The sequence below is a fragment of the Rutidosis leptorrhynchoides genome, chromosome 11, assembly GCF_046630445.1.
Source record: "Rutidosis leptorrhynchoides isolate AG116_Rl617_1_P2 chromosome 11, CSIRO_AGI_Rlap_v1, whole genome shotgun sequence".
Classification (NCBI taxonomy): domain Eukaryota; kingdom Viridiplantae; phylum Streptophyta; class Magnoliopsida; order Asterales; family Asteraceae; genus Rutidosis; species Rutidosis leptorrhynchoides.
The window spans coordinates 265,422,085-265,445,497 of NC_092343.1; the positions used below are offsets into that span (position 1 = coordinate 265,422,085).

The window sequence follows — 23,413 nt, forward strand, 5'->3', positions numbered from 1 at the left end:
CGTGATTGACTTTGGAACCGACTGGGATCAACACTTACCATTGGCAGAGTTCTCATACAACAACAACAATCATACGAGCATCAACGTGTTGGCATTTGAAGCACTTTATGGTAGAATGTGTAGATCTCCTATTTGTTGGAGCTAATTTGGAAATAGACAGCTTACTGGACCAAAAATTATTCACAAACCCACCAAAAAGATTATTCAAATACAGCAGCGACTGAAAACGGCTAGGAGTCGCCAAAAGAGTTATGCTGACATAAGAAGAAAACCGCTAGAATTTCAAGTAGGCGACAAAGTTATGTTGCAAGTGTCACCCTGGAAAGGCATCGTAAAGTTCGGTAAACGAGAAAAGCTAAGTCCTAGGTACATAGGACCCTTTAAAATCACAAAATGAATTGGAACAGTTGCTCATCGATTAAAGCTACCACAAGAACTTAGTGGTGTTCACGACACATTTCACGTGTCAAATTTGAGGAAATATTTAGCTGAAGAGGATGTCATAATTCCTCTTGACGATATACGGATCAATGATAAACTCCATTTCATAGAAGAACCTGTTGAAATCATGGACCGTGAGGTCAAACGATTAAAACAAAGCAACATGCCGATTGTTAGAGTTTGTTGGAATGCTAAACGAGGACCCGAGTTTACTTGGGAACGTGAAGATCAAATAAAGCAAAAGTATCAACATTTGTTCACTGATATCGCTCATAAAACAGGTACTACTCAAAATTTCGGGACGAAATTTTCTTTAACTGGTAGGTACTGTGATGACCCGGAAAATTCTGCATTATTAAACTAATTACAACATAAAATGTTTCTGACACGATAAAAAAACCGGTTATGTTGGTTCTAAAAACTTTTGAAATGAGTTTCGTACATTCATTTACCCTTCGACCATTCTCGGCGATTCACGAACAACTACTCATTAATAGTATATATATATATATATATATATATATATATATATATATATATATATATATATATATATATATATATATATATATATATATTATCTGGAAATCACGTTAATGAAATGATACGAGTATGTTTACAAGACTAAATATATAAAATAATTGACTACATAATAATAAAATTCATTATTAAAATGTAATTATATATATACAATGTATTTTGAATATAATTATACGTATGACTTTATATTATGAAATTATTAATTTTTAAAATATATATTTAATATATTTAACGACATAATAAGATTTATTGTACCACTTATTTTTAGAAGATATTAATATAAATATTTAAAAACTTAAGAGTACATTTATTAAATAATAACATTCATATATTCCTTTCTATTTATCAAATGAATGGTAAATATATAAATCTTATATTTTACCTAATATAGTTCATGGGGTAAACAGTAGTTATAACAATCTTTTTATAACACTTCGAATACTTTAGGGACCATAAAAGTAAAAATAATATAATTTCATGAATTATTTTGAAATGAAAGACGTGTTTGTTTTCAATTTATTACTACGAATATTTTAAGAGAAGTGTGAATACATGTCACACTCTTATCCCTTTAAGTTTTGTCAAACTCCACGTATGATATAAAAATTTAAATCATTAGTTATTATTAAATTAGCTAAATATTTAAGAATGTTAAATGAATCTATTATCCTAAAATATACTCCATAAAATTTATATATAATAATAATTAATAATAAATCAATTAAGGAAAATTTAATGGTGTTGGTATTAAGTCGGTTGCTTTAAATAAAGATAAGCAACTTAATTTAGAATGTAGTAAACTTTACATCTCATAGTTCAATTGATTTGGTTACCTACTCCACAAAGTATAATTCTTAATTACAAGTCTTAGTTTTAGTTATTGCAAGTGGATGTACAATTTGAGTATAAATATATAGCATGTTCGTCAAGTTTAAATCACAAATATATATATATATATATATATATATATATATATATATATATATATATATATATATATATATATATATATATATATATATATATATATATATATATATATATATATATATAATTACTCCAGTAACACTCATGAACATAATTATACTCCGTAGTTATTCTAGTAAAATATCCAAGTTATTGTAAAGGAACCATGATGGAGACATTTACCAACAATCTTTGTAATATTGTTTTGTGGTGATAAAAGAGGCTCTAGTGTCGTACGAAATCAAGTTGAATGTTAGATAGTTGAATGTTAGATAACTGAATGTTGGATAGACTTCACAATGGTGATTTAAAAATTGTAAAAATGAGACAGTTGATCAACTTCCTACTACTATAAAAAAATGGTATTAGGAGCATATATAAAACAACACACATACACTTACATAATCAGTATCATATATTTTTTTCTTTCTTTCAAAGATTATAGTAGTGATATATTATAAACAAGAAATAAACGAGTGTTTTTATTTCGGGTTTCAAATCATTTAAAACTAAGGAAATATTGGGTATTGTTCAGGAGTATTGTTCGTGAAACCAAGGTTAACCTTTCAATCATCCTATCTACGCATTTTACCTACAATATTGAATCTCGGTATTGAACAGTGAGTTTATAGATTCCCTTTTTAAATGTTTTAAATATTTTTGGGCTGAGATTCACTTTAATTTATACGCTATTAACACAAGTATTTACTTATTTAATTCTACACTAAGTTTAAACCGAAAATCCCTTAGCTTTGGTAACTAGTAGCTGCCAGTACGTAGGATGTGGACTGGTAGGCGCGAATAATTGTATATGGATCTATAGGGCTTGACATCGCTGTCCGAGCTAGTAGCGCTAGTGTCACGACCCTACTTTTTCCGTTATCTTTTACAGTTTATTATTTAACGCCCGTTAATTGTTATTCGTGCCACGTCATTTCTATGACCTATATTATTATTTTTGTAATAATATATTATTTATTATGTGTTAGGTGAATATTGTATTCATATTTTAAAATCGTACGTTTCTACGTGTCGTGGATTTCTATCCGGCGAATCTTTTCGGTTATCAAAACAACGGTTAAGATTTTGGGATTTTAAGCCCAAAATATTTTAAATATGATATTTTAATGTCATATGATTATATATGGTGTTTATATATATTTTTCGTCGCGTATTTGTTATCTCTCCGATTATTTAATCGCGTAATAGCGTTTTCGGGTTTCGTTCAAGCGTTCGGGCCACAAGCATTTTATCAAAATATAAAATTGGACCAATGGGGACCACCCCCATGCAAAACTTAGCCGAACCCCTTTAGGGGGGTGCTTTGTGCAATTTTTGCAAACTTGTTACCTAATATCCTAATTACATTTCATTTCCTCATTCTAACCTAATCTATTTTTGCACTCCTCTCCTCCCTTTCTCTCTTTTTCAGCCAACCACTACAAACATCATCATCATCATCATTTGTACATCATCAAGTGCTTGGATCATTCAATTGCTTGCATACTCGGGTTGCTCTCTTCATCCTCTACGCGCACATATCTTTTATTTACCGATTAGGGTATAAACACTAACCCTATCTTTTTAATTTTTCATTTATTTTTCTGTATTTATATGTTATTATGATAGTATGATGATAGTATGTTGTTGTATTGTTGATTGTATGCGTAGAATCACTCGTTAGTTCATGTTTTCAGTTTGATTGATTTGGGACAGCTGATTTTTTGATCATTTCTGTAAACTTAACTAATGTAAATGTTAAATTAAAGTGTCTATATGTGTTCCTCTCATCAATACATTAATTTTAGACTCCGGATTCATGTTATTTCGATTCCCGGAGCTCCAGATATGATTAAAATGGTGTTTTATTGAAATCAAATTATAAAAACGGATTGTTTCAGTTTTGGTCCGACTTTGTGAACATTTTTGGAGTCTTTAGAGTGTACTAGTGTGTTAGAATTGATGATTGGATGAACTTTCATGTTCGGGTCATCGAAATCCGAGCCACGGATCACCCGTTATGACTAAAACTTGTTTTTAAACGGATTAAAGCTCCAAGTTGATATATGGATGATGGTCACGACTTGGTGGCTGTTCTTGGGATGTTCTTGAGTGTACTAATGTGTCAGGTGGTTTGGTTAGGCGAAGATATATATAAGACTCGCCGAAAACCGATACCTGGGGCTCAAGTTATGACCCGATGAACTTTTAATTAAAACTTATGGTTATAAAATAAGACTTATGATATAAATAATGATTTTCATTATTAATAAATTACTTATGATATAAAAAGTAATTATTTTAATTTAAGACTTATGATATACATATTTATTATATCATTTATTAATTACATTTTGATTAATTAAACTTTTAATTAAACTTATGATTAATAATACTTTTATTGTTATGATAAATACTTATGGTAAGTATTAAACTTATGTTATGAGATTATTTTAATAAGACTTATAATAAATATTAATTAATTATTTAATTATTTAATTATTATAAGGCTTATTTATTATTTAATTATAATTTAATTTCTAAATACTTATGATTTAATAATTATAATTAAATACTTATGATATGATTAATAATTCATTATTAATTAATAATACATATGATATGATTAAAATTTATTATTAATTAATAATACTTATATTATGACTAATATTTAATTAATTAATTAAATACTTATGTTATATTAATTATATCATTTAAACTTTGTTAACTTTAATAATTCATTTTAATTTAATTAAACTTATGATGTGACATAATTATACATATATGACTTTAAATAACATTATAACTTATATTATTAATATAAATATACTTTAAAAATTCAATGTTGACTATGTTTGACCAAGGTTGACTTTTGAGTTGACTTTCAGTTGACTTTGACTTTCAGTTGACTTTCTAATTAAGGAAACTTTCCTAACTTAGAAACTTTCCAAAAATAGCAAATTTCTAAATATGGAAACTTTCCTAAAATAGAAACTTTTCTAAAATAGAAACTTTTCTAAAATAGAAACTTTCCAAAAATGGAAACCTGCTAAAAATAGAAACTTTCTAAAAATAGAAAGTACGTGTCCTTATGCTGTTCTGATCAAACCGAAGCATGTTGAGTGTTGTTCTATGTTTACTTGCGACAAGTACTATAGCTATCATACTAAGACTTGACCTAAGTTAGTTATTCATATCGACCTGCTATATTTATAGGTCGGTGTTGTGGTCATTCTAGATCACTTTACTTCGTTTGCTGTTCGCATTTTGTGTGGTTACTACTTTTGCTTTAAGGTGAGTTATAGTCCCATTTTTCATACTTTTTAAAGTATATTTTTGGGATGTGATTACATGCATTTTGTTTTTACGTTTAGACACAAGTGGCAATTAAATTTAAATTATTCATTATGAGTTGAACAAAAATATTCCCTAGTCTGGTAACTGTAATCACTAGTTTCTACTGGTGAACGTGAATCCTATGGATAGATCTATCGGGTTTGACAACCCCATTTTGAGCTAGTCGCACTAGCAATTTATAATCAGAATGTGTTAGTACTTCGTAATTATTTAAAGATACACTTGTTCAGTGTATATATATTGTGTTTGGCAAGGGTAAATAAATGGTTAAGTGGTTACCCTGTGGCTCATTGATAATGGAATAATGTTTTATGTTTTCTAACATTTTAAATCTTATGGTCTAAAGTTTATACGTTTATTTAAACCTATAATTCACTCAATATTTTTGTTGACAGTTTACTCGCATGTTTTCACAGGTACTTGATTTGTTTGGTGCTTCCGCTGTGTTAGAAGTGTTTGCATGCATTTGGGCAGATTTTGTTAAACAATTTATGAAACATTAAACTTGCATTCTCTTTTTGAATTATTAAACTTGTAGGTGTTTGGTTGACAATGTTTTATATCAACATTGGTTAATTAATATGTTGGGTTTGTTTAAACTACATATTTTGGTAAATTTCCTTTTTAGGAAACTTTTGAATAAAAGAATGCAATGTTGTTTATTAAATTTAAGTTCGATCAAGCTGTGGGACCAAGTGACGGAGCCGTTAAGTGTATTGACGGGGCCATCACAGCTAGCCTTTATATACTTATGAATCGAGGAATTAAACTATAACTCATTGATATTGCTCTAATTATACATGTTTTATCTCGCAATATCTCCCTCATTTCATTCGGTTTTGAGGATCATTGGGCCCGAAAGTTGTTTAATTTTGCTAAAGTGTCGGTTCAAGGCTAAAAGCTTGATTTGGTGCAAAAGTGACCAAGTCTTGATCAAAAGAGGTAAAGAAAATGACAAGTGCAGAAATTAGCTCTAAAAGTGCCGCTCCTCATATAAGAGGGTCGCTCCTAATGGGAAAAAGCACCGAACCTCACAGAAAAGCGACGTTATTGTACACGGTTTGGCACCATTTTCCACCAGTAGCCAAAAGCGCCGTTCCTTCTAGCCAAAAGCGCCGCAATTCAACAAAAGCTCTGCACTTAATCACAAAAAGCAGCGCTCCTGAAAAAAGCCAAAAGCAGCGCTCCTGAGCCAAAAGCGCCGCTCCTGTCGCTGTTCAGCCCAGAATTTTCAGCACTATAAAAGGAAAGAGATTATGTCATTTTGAAGAGAGCTGCAATTCCAAGTTCGATTTTTACTTCCAAAAGCTAATTTCATCATCTATTGGAGTTTGAAGGTGAATTGAAGGAAGCAAGCTCAAGTTCCATCATAGTTTTAGCTCTAGATCTTCTTTTCTTTAAATTTGGGTTGTAATCTCCACATTTCTTACTCTAGTTTTGAATCAATTACTTGTAATAACTAAATATGATGTTTATTTGTGTTTCAATGCTTATGATTAGTGTAATCTTAGCCATGCTTGGCTAAATTGTTTGTGTTTGCTTATCTATGAATCTCTAATGCAAGGATTTGCCCTAAATCAATTGAATAAAGTTGTTTGAATGAAATACATGAGCAAGTGTTAATGTGTTAGCTATGAGGTCTATTGCTATGATTTATTTTAGGTTTTACTTTGATTACATAGACTGAGTAGCCCTCTTAGTGATTTGAGAAGTGAATCAATTTATGCTTCAACACCTTTAGTGATCTAGACAACTAGATTAAGGATTTCAAGTGATTGTGTTCTTGATTTAAGTTGATTTTCAATTGGCCTTTAGTCAACATAGTGGTGTTCGATTATCTTAAGTGATTTCGATAGTTGAAAGGTTCTAAGTGATTTCAACCCAAGCATAATCTCAATGACAAATCATGCTTAACTTGATCTTAGAATGCAATGCTTATGTGAGTTTGCAAAGTATAATTTGATTAAGGTTTGGTAGTAATGCTAAACATTTAATAGTTCAACAACTAGTGCGATAACAATTTGGGTAAAACGGGGCAATCCAAGCATAGAGAGGATTATGAAGTGAACACTCTTTAGTTTATTGAATTAGTTCTTAATATTTAGTTATTCGTTACTTGTTACTTGTCTTAATTGTTGAGTTTTAGTTTGTTTACTTGCATACGTCTTAATTGTTAATTAAAATCAATCAAAACCCTCCACCCCTCAATCAAATAAACCCTAGGACAATTAATAGTTTCAATTATTCTACTTACACCGCTCTCTTAGGATGAACTAGAAACGAATACTTACATTAAAGCGTTATAATAACCGGGTTCTAATTGCTCGTTAGTTGTGTGTGCTTATTTGTAGTGTTTGAATCTTGTATAAATTTAGAGGGTGAATGATGTATTGTTCCACACGCATCAACAATTTCTTGGCGTCGCTGCCGGGGATCGAACCCGGATCACCCGCGTGACAGGCGTGACATGCGGGTTCTAATTTCGTGTTGGCCTTTTTAGCATGTTTTATTCTCAGGTCCTTAGACTGCTTCCGCTATGATGTGCTTGTTGCCTACTTGGAGTCTCTCATGCTTTGTTTAAAGTTTATTGCATTCGAAACAAAACTATGTTGTGTAATAAATAATTTGGCTGTGATGTCAACCTGTACTATTTAAACTTATGTATTTTGGGGATTTACTTATACTTAAGTAATCACCCACATGTTTATAACTTTCTATATTTAGAAAGTCTCCTATTTTAATGAATGCAATATTTTTGTTAAAACATCTCATGTAGAGGTCAAAACCTCACTATGAAATTAATGATTAACGTACCGCATCAATAGAGATTTTGACGGGTCGTTATACATATGTTTTGTGGGCTCACCGTACAATGCTAAAACGGAGTACAGGTGAAACACTGCTCAGGTTGGTGTTTGGTACTGAAGCAGCAATACCAGCAGAAATTCGTGTACCAAAACATAGGGTTTTGGCATTTGATATAGAACGCAATTCATTCGTCTTGAAAGAAAACTTAAACTTGTTAGAAGAAAGGCGTATAATGGCCGCTATTCGTCAAGCGGATGCTAAACAACGTATGGCAAAATATTACAATAAAAGAGTAAAGTATGTGCAATTTAAAGAAGAAGATTTGGTGCTAAGGGATAACGAGACAAGCAGACAAGTAAAACAGGGAAAGTTGGGGCCACGATTGGAACGACCATACAAGATCATAAAGGCACATCAGAATGGATCCTATACCCTTGCAGCACCTTCCGGCTAGGAAATGCAGAGAACATGGAATGCAATGAGTTTAAAGAAATTTTTCTGCGTAGTATTGCATATTCAAGTAGCCTGATCAACTATTTTGAATATGAGATGCAATCATAAATGTAAAAATTTCTTTAAGTATTAAGAATTGAAACAATTATTCTTATGGCATGATATTCACATTTTTATCCGCCCAAGGATTTTTAAATCAGGTGACACAAAGCTGTGTGTCATCCCTGCCCACAGAAGAGAAATTTAATCTCGTGGCAGGGGTTCAATCATAAACAAAAGGTTGAAATGGCAGCGGATGACGTAGACTCCGCTGAGCATCCAAACAAAAGATTGTATCTACGTCCGTCATGACGTAAAAAACTTCCAACAAAATAGGGCTAGACAATACTGATTGATTCTTTAAATCAAACATATAAAGCTTTGGCAAATACAAACAAAGTATTAAAATATAATATTTAACATTTATATATTCAGATCACACGAAACAGTATAATATCAAAGTTTGAATTTCAATATGTCATCTCCTGAGGAGTGAGGGTCATTAAAAACAGCATCTAAATCGGGAAATATTAATTCTTCTACTTGTTTTGACCTACAACTTTAAACTTATCCACAGCATCTGACTTTAGTTTAGAGGTGATAGAAAGGCAACAGATTTAGGAAATCAGGCACCTTTGGCCTCAACGCTTCAAGAAATCTTATTCGTTCAGCATCTAGCGCAACAGTAATAAATTCATTGAACAGTTTTGTCAGTGTGTCGGGACTAAAAGCTTTCTTCACAATCTTGGAAATACCGGCAGCAAGACGTCTTGTATCATTGTTTCTTACATGCAGTTGTTCCTTTAAAGCTTTTACTGAATTAGTCAACATTTCAATTTTATGGAAATAACATTTTTCTTTTGATTCTAGCTCTGCAACACGAGCTTCTGCAGCATGCTGCGCAGAAATGGCAGCATTCAATTCAAGTTTTGCAGCTTTTTCAGCACCGGCTAATTCTGTGATTTTTCTTAAATCCTTTTCAATCCTTTCAAATTTTTCTCGGTGCACTTGGTCAGAATATTCTAAGCGTTTTAAGCTGTCCAATTCTGAAGCAATGTTAATAATAATGCGTTGTGCATGAGATTTATGAGCATCACTCTCAGATAAGTTTTGGAAGTAATCAACAAGCGACGGTGACACCATGGCTTCTAGATATTTTATAAACTCTATATAGCTACTAGGTGGACCTACAAGAAATGATGACAGACTAGCTGTATCTAAATTAGGGAGGCTGATTTGTGAACTACTTTTGCCAACCGTGTTGTGTTGGCCGGATGACTAAAGATCAAGTCTTTTTGATGTTCCTACTTCAGATGGAATAGCTGAATCCTAACGACCCGGATTTTTCTGATCGTTTTACACTTATAAGATTAATATTTATATAAATTAAACCTTACCAACATGATAAGCAATCTAAATTGTTGAGACTTATGTTTTTGAAAAGAGTTTTACACAACGTTTGACCGTCCAATTTGACCGATGATATCACGAACTATATAACATACGATAATTATACGTTTGTGTATATATATGTATTTTTATATATTTAACATGATCTAAGAATGTTTTAACATCTCATTGTGTACTAATAACAATGATTTATAAGTATATTTTGAGACTGCTAACTTAAGTTTTCAAAACGATAACTATATGTGACGTTCTTCGACTTAAATACTTAAAACTTATAATGCTTATACATGTATCGTATAGATATGTATTTTATCACTTTTAAAGGATTTATATACATAAAACAATATAAGTATATTTACAAAAGATAGCTATATTTGAATCCTCGTTCCGTTTTCTCAAGATTTTTATACGTATATCTAGGGTATATGTACCCGTATCATACCCAGCTTCTATACGTATTTACTATTGGTATATACACATCACAATCACTTTATTAGCAGCCATGAGTCAGCCAATTTTGGATCTTAGCATGCATGATTAATCAATTTGGCATATTACAAGACTTTTGCACAATATTACAAATTTATACATCTTTTCACCACCATTTATACTCCATTCCATTTTTATTTTTACTACACATTTTCTCTAACCAAAAACACACTCTTAGGAACCTTAAGTGTTCTTCACAATCTCAGCAAATAACCATGAAGATCTAGTTTCAAAAACAACCCTTAATCATCATAAGAAAATCCATTCAAGAACACTTCAAAAATCCTTCCAAGTAAACAAGTTTACTTCCAACCTTTCAATCCAACTCCACCACTCTTTTGATTCTAGGATTTTTCTCATCTCTTACAGTAACTTTATCCAAGTAACTTGAGGTAGTAACCTTATCCATAATCTTATTCAATTCATATTCATATAGCTATCTTATTTTGTGGTATAAAATTTTAACAACAAGAACATAGTTTGAATGATTTCAAACTTGTTCGCAAACTAAATAGATCCTTCTAAATTGACTTTTAAAACACTTCAAGACCTGTAATATATTATAATGATATGCTAACTTAACAAGATATAACTTGGTTTTACAAAGAACACCTTAAAAACTGAATCTACGTCGTCGGAGTGCAACCGGGGGCTGTTTTGGGTTGGATAAATAAAAACTATCTTGAACTTTGAATTGGAAGTTCATGTTCTGGAAAAATGATATTTCTTATGAATATGTTAACACATAAAAATTTCATGGTTTAACTCAAAGTGTAAGTATTTTTAGAAAAATAATCATTAAATGTTGTTTTTATGATAGAAAATGATCACTTTCATAAGTTTCACCAAAGTTTGACCTATAACCTGTGATTTCGAATACAAACTAAGGTATTATCAGTTTATATTCTTAAAATTTGACTCGATCCAAGGAAGCGGCAAGTTGTACCAACAAAAACGGAGTTGTAATGAAGAAACTACGACTAAAACAAGATCGGGTATCCGAAGCTAGTTTAGCTACGAAAATATTTGGAGAAAAATTAAATTAATCATATATTTTCTAATTAATATGATATTTCATATATATTTACTTATGATTTGATTTTATATATTTCAGGACCACCCGTAAACAACACGAGAAGATTAATCATAAGACCTCATGATTGTACGCAACACGTCATTTGACAACACGGTACTTTATGTATGCAACACGTCACTTGACAACATGGTACCATGGGTCGAGATTAATTCTGATCAATACGAATACGATGGGGTCTTTATTTATTTTATTTAAACAACTAATTGTGGACCACTAACATCGGACTGCTAACTACGGACTAAGAAAATATTAAAAGTATTAAAAGTATATATATATATATATATATATATATATATATATATATATATATATATATATATATATATATATATGTAACGATTACTTGAAAAGAAAATATGTTGATATATTATATATATGGTTAGGTTTGTGATATCAATCGGAGACCAAGTCGTGTTTATTACCTTCAAGGCAAAAGTGAGTATATAGTCCCACTTTTAAACTCTAAATATTTCGGGATGAGAATACATGCATTTTATGATTTACGTTATGGACACAAGTGATTAAAAATATATATTCTACGCTGAGTTGTACCATTGGCATACTTCCCTGTAACTTGGTAACTACTATTTACATGAGGTATTGTAAACGCGAATCCTGTTGATAGATCTATCGGGCCTGACAACCCCAACCGGACTGGACGACCAGTATTCAACGGTTGCACAGTACTTCGTTTCGGTGACTACACTTGGTACGGTGTAGTAAGATTTCATAATAAAGAGAATATGCGACGTTGATTAAATGTTAAGTATGGTTATCAAGTGCTCAGCAACTTAGAATATTTTTATTAAAACGTTTATATATGAAATCTTGTGGTCTATATTTATAACGCTGCTGGCATTAAACCTATATCTCACCAACTTTATGTTGACATTTTAAGCATGTTTATTCTCAGGTGATAACTAAAAGCTTCCGCTGCAACATGTTGAATTTAAGCAAGATCTTGAGTATGCATATTTGTGTCAAAAATAAAACTGCATATCGGAGGATTTGTAATGTAAAATATGTTGGAAGTCGTATTGTTATTATCACATGTAAAGTTTGTAAGTCTAAGATTATCGCTAAACGATAATCATTATTAAGTTGTTTAAACCTTGTATTTGTAATAAAAGCTATGGTTTGTATTGTAAAAACGAATGCAGTTTTTGAAAAATGTCGCATATAGAGGTCAATACCTCGCGATGAAATCATATGTTATTGTATTCGTCCTTATGGTTAAGGTCGGGTTATGACATGTGGTATCAGAGCGTTGGTCTTAGAGAACCAGAAAATTTGTATTAGTGTGTCTTATCGAGTTTGTTAGGATGCATTAGTGAGTCTGGACTTTGACCGTGTTTGATTTAGAAAACTATTGCTTATCCTTGTTGGTTAAAAAATTAATATGTAAATATTATGTGGTACTAACGTGCTAGTTGTTATGTGATAGATGTCTGGCTTAGAACTTGTTATCACATTCAGCGACTCTGAACCAGAATCTTCAGATGGTGTTCCAGTCATTAACCTGTTCGATGATGAAAACGATACCTTTGGGGAAGACTCGCAATTTTCGGATGAATCAATTGAAGAGGAACCGGAAAGTGATCCTGAGGAGGAAGAAATACAGGAAATTACGAAAGACAAGTTTGAAAGAGGAAAGAAACGAAAGGCTACTGAATTGGAAAATCCAAATCCCAAGTTTAGTGAGGATGTTGTGGCACCAACTCCACCAGACACTTCCACCCCTATTCCCGCTATTCCTATTAGTTCTATCCTGGCATCCAGTTCTTCAGCCCCTCCGCCAAAACGCAGGGAGACAGTCAAGATAACCTATAAGCGATTTCTTTGAACACAAACGTTTTGGGTTAAATGATGCGATGTTGTTTTAAACCATGGGATCATATAACGTTTTGTATAATATTACTAGTGTGGTTTGCTTAATGTTTGATGTAAGATAAGCATATGTAAAATAGTGAAGTGTGAAATGCAATAATTTTTCATGGTTGAGTATTATTTGGGTGATAGTAATTGATTTATGTACTAAGCTATTAAGTATGAACTTTAACGGGTAGGTACTACCCTAGATATAATTATAAAACGCTAATAAGAAGAAAAGGCTTTTATAATAATAACTGGTTCATATTATTAATAAGCTACGATGTACTGTAAATACATACTACATCTATAATATTCCATGTGAATAATTATTTTTTTTCATTCTTATTGAAGATTATGGCGCGATTGAACCGAATGACGGAACAAGAAATCGAGGAACTCATCAATCAGCGAGTGGACGACAGAATGTTATGGGTCGAGGCTGCGAGAGGTGCTGCAGTTAACCCAAATCCTCGTGTGGGATGTACTTACAAAACTTTTCAAGGTTGCAAGCCCTCATCATTCAGTGGAACAGAAGGACCAGTCGGTTTAACCCGGTGGATCGAAAAGATTGAGTCTGTGTTTAAAATCAGTGGTTATATTGAGAAGGACATGACCAAATATGCATCGTGCACCTTACAAGATAGTGCACTCACATGGTGGAAAAACTATGTGAAGGCCGTAGGAGGAGATGTAGCTTATGATACTCCCTGGGAAGAATTCAAAACAATGCTAATCAACGAGTATTGTCCAAGGAACGAGGTTAGGAAGTTGGAAGCTGAATTACGAAGCCTGAAAGTTGTTGGTACAGAACTCACCAACTACAATCAGCGATTCATGGAATTAGCTTTGCTATGTCCCGAATTGGTACCAACCGAAGAACGGAAGATAGAACTGTACAAAGATGGTTTGCCTAAAAATATCAAAGTAAATGTTACAGCATCGAAACCCAAGACTATTCACGAAGCCATCACCATGGCGAACGAGTTGATGGACCAGATTATTGTGGATAAGAACACCGATGTCAAGACATCGGGAAACAAAAGAAAGTGGGAAGGTAATCATCAACAATCCAACAAGAAACCACGCAAGGTGCGGGTAGCGGTTCGAACTCAGGTTACAAAGGACGAAATCCTTTATGTAACAGATGCCACAAACATCACTCTGGTTATTGTAATGTGGTGTGTGAAAATTGTAATCGAAGGGGCCATCTTGCTGAAGATTGTTGAATTCCTGTTACAAATACAAATGGCACCAAGACTCCTGCCACTAATGCAAATAGAACTGCCTTGGCCACTGTTACCTGTTATGGGTGTGGGAAACAGGGTCATTATAAGAGCCAGTGTCTGAATCCAGAGAAGAATAATGGATCTGCACGTGGAAGAGCATTTGTTATTAATGCTAGAGAGGTGTGTGAAGACCCGGAGCTTGTTACGGGTACGTTTACCATTAATAACTTATCCACATCTATTATATTTGATACTGGTGCCGATAGAAGTTACGTGAGTAGAGACTTTTACGCTAAATTGAATTGTTCATCATTACCTCTAGATGCTAAGTACATGATTGAGTTAGCTAATGGTAAACTAATTAAAGCCGATAAAATTTTCCGTGATTGTAAAATAAATTTAGCCGGAGAAATATTTAAGATTGATTTGATACCCATAGAATTAGGAAGTTTTGATGTAATAGTCGGCATGGACTGGATGTCCAAAATAGGAGCTGAAGATGTGTGTGCCAAGAAGGCAATTCGCATTCCTCGTAAGGATAAAACGCCAGTAAAAATTTATGGAGAGAAGGGTAACTCAAAGCTAAAACTCATTAGTTGTTTGAAAGCTCAAAAGTGTTTGAAGAAAGGGTGTTATGCTATCTTAGCACATGTTAATAAAGTTGAAATGAAGGAAAAGTGAAGAGCATCAACGACGTGCCTGTGGCAAGAGATTTTCCTGAAGTATTTCCGGAAGAGTTGCCGGGATTACCTCCATTTAGATCTGTAGAATTTCAAATAGATCTAGTACCAGGAGCTGCACCAGTGGCTCGTGCTCCATATAGACTTGCACCGTCTGAGTTAAAAGAACTTCAGAGTCAGTTAAAAGAATTACTGGACCGTGGATTCATACGACCAAGTACTTCACCGTGGGGAGCTCCGATTTTATTCGTCAAGAAGAAAGATGGATCTTTTAGGATGTGTATAGATTATCGTGAATTAAATAAGTTAACTATCAAGAATCGGTATCTACTACCGAGAATTGACGACTTATTTGATCAACTGCAAGGATCATGTGTGTACTCGAAAATCGACTTAAGATTGGGCTATCATCAATTACGTGTCAAAGAAGAAGATATTCCAAAAACTGCTTTTCAGACACGTTATGGTCATTACAAATTTTTGGTTATGCCGTTTGGGTTGACTAATGCGCCAGCTGTATTCATGGACCTCATGAATCGAGTTTGTAGTCCGTATTTAGATAAGTTTGTTATCGTTTTCATTGACGATATTCTTATCTATTCCAAGAGTGAGCAAGAGCATGAGCAGCATTTAAGGTTGGTATTAGAATTGTTAAGAAAAGAACAGTTATACGCCAAATTTTCTAAGTGTGCATTTTGGTTGAAAGAAGTGCAATTCCTTGGCCACGTTGTTAGTAGCAAAGGAATTCAGGTTGATCCAGCTAAAATTGAGGCCATTGAAAAATGGGAGACTCCTAAGACACCAACGCAGATACGCCAATTTTTGGGTTTAGCTGGTTATTATAGAAGGTTTATTCAAGATTTTTCCCGAATAGCTAAACCATTAACAGCGTTAACACAAAAAGGAAAGAAGTACGAATGGATTTCTGAGCAGGATAGTGCATTTCAATTACTGAAGAAGAAGTTGACTACGGCGCCTATTTTATCGTTACCTGAAGGGAACGATGATTTTGAGATATATTGTGACGCTTCGCGACAAGGTTTTGGTTGCGTCCTTATGCAACGGAAGAAAGTTATATCATACGCATCCCGACAATTGAAGATTCATGAGCGGAATTATACGACGCATGATTTAGAATTGGGAGCAGTAGTGTTTGCATTGAAGATATGGAGACACTATTTATATGGGGTTAAATGCACTGTGTTTACTGATCATAAAAGCCTTCAACATATTTTTGATCAGAAACAGCTGAACATGAGGCAACGTAGGTGGGTCGAGCTGATAAACGACTATGATTGTGAGATTCGCTATCATCCCGGGAAAGCGAATGTAGTGGCCGACGCTCTAAGCAGAAAGGAACGGGAACCAATTCGAGTACGAGCGATGAACATAAAAATTCACATGAATCTCAACTCACAAATCAAAGAGGCTCAACGAGAAGCTCTTACTAAAGAAAACATAGGAAATGAAATAATGAAGAAGTATGGAAAACAACTCGTTATACGGGAAGACGGAATTCGATATTTTGCAAACCGTATTTGGGTACCAAAGTTGGGTGGATTAAGGAAGTTGATATTGAACGAGGCACATAAGACAAGATACTCGATACATCCTGGAGTTGGAAAGATGTATCAAGATCTTAAGACGCATTATTGGTGGCCTAATTTAAAGACAGATGTTGCAACATATATTGGGGAATGTTTAACTTGTTCCAAAGTCAAAGCAGAACACCAGAAGCCGTCAGGGTTACTTCAACAACCAGAAATCCCAGAATGGAAATGGGATGGTATTACCATAGATTTCATCACAAAGTTACCTAAGACTGCCTGGGGTTATGACACCATTTGGGTAATAGTTGATCGTCTCACCAAATCTGCACATTTCTTGCCTATAAAGGAAACAGATAGAATGGAGAAACTATTACGATTATACATAAAGGAAATTGTTTCAAGGCATGGAATACCTATTTCCATTATATCCGATCGTGATAGTAGATATACATCAAAGTTTTGGCAATCGCTACAGGAGGCCCTGGGAACTCGTTTGGATATGAGCACTGCATATCATCCACAAACTGACGGGCAGAGTGAAAGAACAATTCAGACTCTTGAAGACATGCTCAGGGCATGTGTGATCGATTTTGGAAACGGATGGGATAAGTATCTACCATTAGCAGAATTCTCGTATAATAACAGTTATCATGCAAGCATTAAAGCTGCACCATTTGAAGCACTGTATGGAAGGAAGTGTAGATCCCCTATCTGTTGGAATGAAGTAGGAGATCGACAATTAACTGGTCCCGAGATCATACACGAAACGACTGAGAAGATAGTACAAATCAAGGAGAGATTGAAAACAGCCCGTAGTCGCCAAAAGAGCTACGCAGATGTCCGAAGGAAACCATTAGAGTTTCAGATCGGTGACATGGTTATGCTAAAGGTGTCACCTTGGAAAGGTGTAATACGTTTTGTAAAAAGGGGTAAACTGAACCCAAGGTATGTAGGCCCGTTCAAGATCATCGAACGCATCGGACCGGTAGCTTATCGACTCGAGTTACCACAACAACTCGCCAGAGTACATAATTGATTTCATGTCTCAAATCTCAAGAAATGTCTTGCAAAGGAAGATCTCACCATTCCTCTTGAAGAAATCCAAGTCGATGAGAAACTACAATTCATAGAAGAACCAGTCGAAATCATGGACCGTGAAGTTAAACGGCTCAAGCAGAGCAACATACCAATTGTTAAGGTTCGTTGGAATGCTCGAAGAGGTCCCGAGTTTACTTGGGAACGAGAGGATCATATGAAACAAAAGTACCCACATTTGTTTCCCGAGAACGCAAAATAGGTACAACTTTAAAATTTCGGGACGAAATTTATTTAACGGGTAGGTACTGTAACGACCCGGATTTTTCCGATCGTTTTACACTTATAAGATTAATATTTACATAAATTAAACCTTACCAACATGATAAGCAATCTAAATTGTTGAGACTTATGTTTTTGAAAAGAGTTTTACACAACGTTTGACCGTCCAATTTGACCGATGATATCACGAACTATATAACATACGATAATTATACGTTTGTGTATATATATGTATTTTTATATATTTAACATGATCTAAGAATGTTTTAACATCTCATTGTGTACTAATAACAATGAGTTATAAGTATATTTTGAGACTACTAACTTAAGTTTTCAAAACGATAACTATATGTGACGTTCTTCGACTTAAATACTTAAAACTTATAATGCTTATACATGTATCGTATAGATATGTATTTTATCACTTTTAAAGGATTTATATACATAAAACAATATAAGTATATTTACAAAAGATAGCTATATTTGAATCCTCGTTCCGTTTTCTCAAGATTTTTATACGTATATCTAGGGTATATGTACCCGTATCATACCCAGCTTCTATACGTATTTACTATTGGTATATACACATCACAATCACTTTATTAGCAGCCATGAGTCAGCCAATTTTGGATCTTAGCATGCATGATTAATCAATTTGGCATATTACAAGACTTTTGCACAATATTACAAATTTATACATCTTTTCACCACCATTTATACTCCATTCCATTTTCATTTTTACTACACATTTTCTCTAACCAAAAACATACTCTTAGGAACCTTAAGTGTTTTTCACAATCTCAGCAAATAACCATGAAGATCTAGCTTCAAAAACAACCCTTAATCATCATAAGAAAATCCATTCAAGAACACTTCAAAAATCCTTCCAAGTAAACAAGTTTACTTCCAACCTTTCAATCCAACTCCACCACTCTTTTGATTCTAGGATTTTTCTCATCTCTTACAGTAACTTTGTCCAAGTAACTTGAGGTAGTAAACTTATTCATAATCTTATTCAATTCATATTCATATAGCTATCTTATTTTGTGGTATAAAATTTTAACAACAAGAACATAGTTTGAATGATTTCAAACTTGTTCGCAAACTAAATAGATCCTTCTAACTTGACTTTTAAAACACTTCAAGACCTGTAATATATTATAATGATATGCTAACTTAACAAGATATAACTTGGTTTTACAAAGAACACCTTAAAAACTGAATCTACGTCGTCGGAGTGCAACCGGAGGATTGTTTTGGGTTGGATAAATAAAAACTATCTTGAACTTTGAATTGGAAGTTCATGTTCTGGAAAAATGATATTTCTTATGAATATGTTAACATATAAAAATTTCATGGTTTAACTCAAAGTGTAAGTATTTTTAGAAAAATGATCATTAAATGTTGTTTTTATGATGGAAAATGATCACTTTCATAAGTTTCACCAAAGTTTGACCTATAACCTGTGATTTCGAATGAAAACTAAGGTATTATCAGTTCATATTTTTAAAATTTGACTCGATCCAAGGAAGTGGCAAGTTGAACCAACAAAAACGGAGTTGTAATGAAGAAACTACGACTAAAACAAGATCGGGTATCCGAAGCTAGTTTAGCTACGAAAATATTCGGAGAAAAATTAAATTAATCATATATTTTCTAATTAATTTGATATTTCATATATATTTACTTATGATTTGATTTTATATATTTCAGGACTACCCATAAACAACACGAGAAGATTAATCATAAGACCTCATGATTGTACGCAACAAGTCATTTGACAACACGGTACTTTATGTACGCAACACGTCACTTGACAACATGGTACCATGGGTCGAGATTAATTCTGATCAATACGAATACGATGGGGTCTTTATTTATTTTATTTAAGCAACTAATTGTGGATCACTAACATCGGACTGCTAACTACGGACTAAGAAAATATTAAAAGTATTAAAAGTATATATATATATATATATATATATATATATATATATATATATATATATATATATATATATATATATATATAACGATTACTTGAAAAGAAAATATGTTGATATATTATATATATGGTTAGGTTTGTGATATCAATCGGAGACCAAGTCGTGTTTATTACCTTCAAGGCAAAAGTGAGTATATAGTCCCACTTTTAAACTCTAAATATTTCGGGATGAGAATACATGCATTTTATGATTTACGTTATGGACACAAGTGATTAAAAATATATATTCTACGCTGAGTTGTACCATTGGCATACTTCCCTGTAACTTGGTAACTACTATTTACATGAGGTATTGTAAACGCGAATCCTTTTGATAGATCTATCGGGCCTGACAACCCCAACCGGACTGGACGACCAGTATTCAACGGTTGCACAGTACTTCATTTCGGTGACTACACTTGGTACGGTGTAGTAAGATTTCATAATAAAGAGAATATGCGACGTTGATTAAATGTTAAGTATGGTTATCAAGTGCTCAACAACTTAGTATATTTTTATTAAAACGTTTATATATGAAATCTTGTGGTCTATATTTATAACGCTGCCGGCATTAAACCTATATCTCACCAACTTTATGTTGACGTTTTAAGCATGTTTATTCTCAGGTGATAACTAAAAGCTTCCGCTGCAACATGTTGAATTTAAGCAAGATCTTGAGTATGCATATTTGTGTCAAAAATAAAACTGCATATCGGAGGATTTGTAATGTAAAATATGTTGGAAGTCGTATTGTTATTATCACATGTAAAGTTTGTAAGTCTAAGATTATCACTAAACGATAATCATTATTAAGTTGTTTAAACCTTGTATTTGTAATAAAAGCTATGGTTTGTATTGTAAAAACGAATGCAGTTTTTGAAAAATGTCGCATATAGAGGTCAATACCTCGCGATGAAATCATATGTTATTGTATTCGTCCTTATGGTTAAGGTCGGGTTATGACAAAATAGCATTTATTACTTATAAAGTATTTCCAGTCCGAATACGATGATTCAAAATTTATCAAGGGTACTTAAACGGATCAGCATTATAGAAACCACCAGTACTAGGCATTTGGTAAAAGCAAAACATGTTTTCATCCGCAATATGTTCAAAAGAAAGATTAGCAGCAGTACGGTGTTTGCGAGAATTTGCTCTAGTTAAGCTTGCATCCTCTACAGGCTCATGATCAGAAATATTTTCCTCAAGAGTTTCATCAACAAGCTTTTCTTATTTAAATTGTAGATACTCAAACTTTTCATGACCAGGGCGGAGAGCAGATTAATCACTGAAACAACAATATTAAACAATTATTATGTGGTAAACATAAAGAATAACACGAAAAATTTCTAGTCTGCACATACCTTTATTTCTCATCATAACAACAGGGACACCTAGTGCTAATGCACCCCACTCAGTGTTCACAGAACACAAGGATAACATATGCTCTGGGTAACGTTTGTCGAGAATTTTCTATTTAATCATGGCATTCAGCAGTTGTCGTTCCTCCGAAGACAATCTAGGATAGATAATTTTAGGGGGCTCCGTTGTAGTACGCCAATATCGAGCTTTTGATGAAGTATTGGGAATTATGTAGTTGTTGACAAAGAAGAAAGAGTTTTGCCAATCCTCTGGAGAGTCACTAGCTGTACAGAATAATCCGTTAAATTTTGCAAAATGAAACCAGCCTTTATCATAGGATTTAACAAGAACAGGATGAGAAAAGAGACGGATTGATGGGGTTATATTGCGAGCATGGCAATACATCTCGAATAGCATGAATTTTCGAATAGATGTTGGGTCAAATTGACCAACGCTGACACCATAGAAACTGCAAACATTCAAATAGAATTTAGTAAAAGGGATGCGAAGAAGAGAGTAAAATAAAGCAAGACCATAAATGGCGACTTTGCCAGAAGGTAGATTTGAGGCACGTTCATGGGGTAGTGGAATTACAGCATCAGCCCTAAAAAATTTAGGAAAATACTCTCTGACGCGATCTAAATAAATCAGTGTAACACCACCGAGAATATTGTCTACATTTAAGGGAGCCATGATTGGATTATGATGAGAACAAATTTCGCAGGAATTTAAGGTAGATGAAGAGGTAATTAGGGTTTGGAGTAAATTTGATACAATAAAACAGGGTTTAAATAGGGGAGAGAAGCTAAACAGTTGATGTTAATCGAGTGGTGAATAAACAGCCACGTGTCAAACGTACGAAATATGCGACAAATGCAAAAATTGAAAAAACGAATTTCAAAATTCGAAAAGGTAAGTCTTGGGAACAATCATCAAAACGATAAATGATAATGTAGAGACACAGGCGGATATGACAGATTTATGTTCCTGAGATAAAAGGCACTTTTTTTTAGTTTAATGACTTTATTTTTTATAAATAAAGACATTAAACCGGGGGGACTTAATGGTGTATCCTAGGGGATACACGCATGAAAGCATCGTTTTTACACAAAAGAAAGGATCGAAAAGCATAAAAGACATCAATAATGGCAGTTTTTGTTTATAGCCGTCCAGCGCTCAGCCAGGCCGCTCAATGTCATGCGTAAGCCCTGTAGGCAGCTTCTATGCTTAAGCCCTTGAATAGGCGCGTTAGCGGCACGCAGCCACGTCAGCCCACGCCGAAGGCGGTTCCGGATATTTCACATAACCAAATTAATCAGCATTTGACACGTGTTCCTGATAATTTTGTAAATTCTACGCCTATAAATAGACCCCCTGGGTCACCACATTTACGAGTTCAGTCACTTGTCAGAGAGTACACTTTCTCTCTCACACAGTACTTTCTCACTCTAGAACCTTCACCGCTTAGCAACAGAACGCTAAACGGGCTAACTCTCAGCTTGGTCCAAAGACTGATAAGGCCACCCCACTGATATCTTATCCGTGTTCTGAGTCTACAGGGATCCTTTCCCGAGGGCAAACATCAGTCGGCAACAATCCTCTATACGCTAGGCAGTTCTAGTCTTGTACTAGTACCTTTTAGCCGTTAAACGAAAAATAGTACCAACACAAATAATTAAAAGTTTGTTTTGTTAGATATGATTTAAAGTAATGCTGTTGTACTTTACATAATTATGCATTTTGTGAACTGGAAATAATGCACATATTCGTTATGCATGTTGAATAACAAATGTTATTTAGCTTTTCTATACTTCATACACAAT

At 33.5% G+C, this 23,413-nt stretch overlaps 1 protein-coding gene across 1 annotated transcript; it reads left to right on the forward strand.

Annotated features, from left to right (window-relative positions):
- Positions 1-8,176: 8,176 nt before the first annotated feature.
- LOC139875507 (uncharacterized) lies at positions 8,177-8,566 on the forward strand. Its single transcript, XM_071862844.1, has one exon. The coding sequence runs from the start codon at positions 8,177-8,179 to the stop codon at positions 8,564-8,566; it is 390 nt and encodes a 129-aa protein (XP_071718945.1).
- The last annotated feature ends 14,847 nt before the right edge of the window (positions 8,567-23,413 follow it).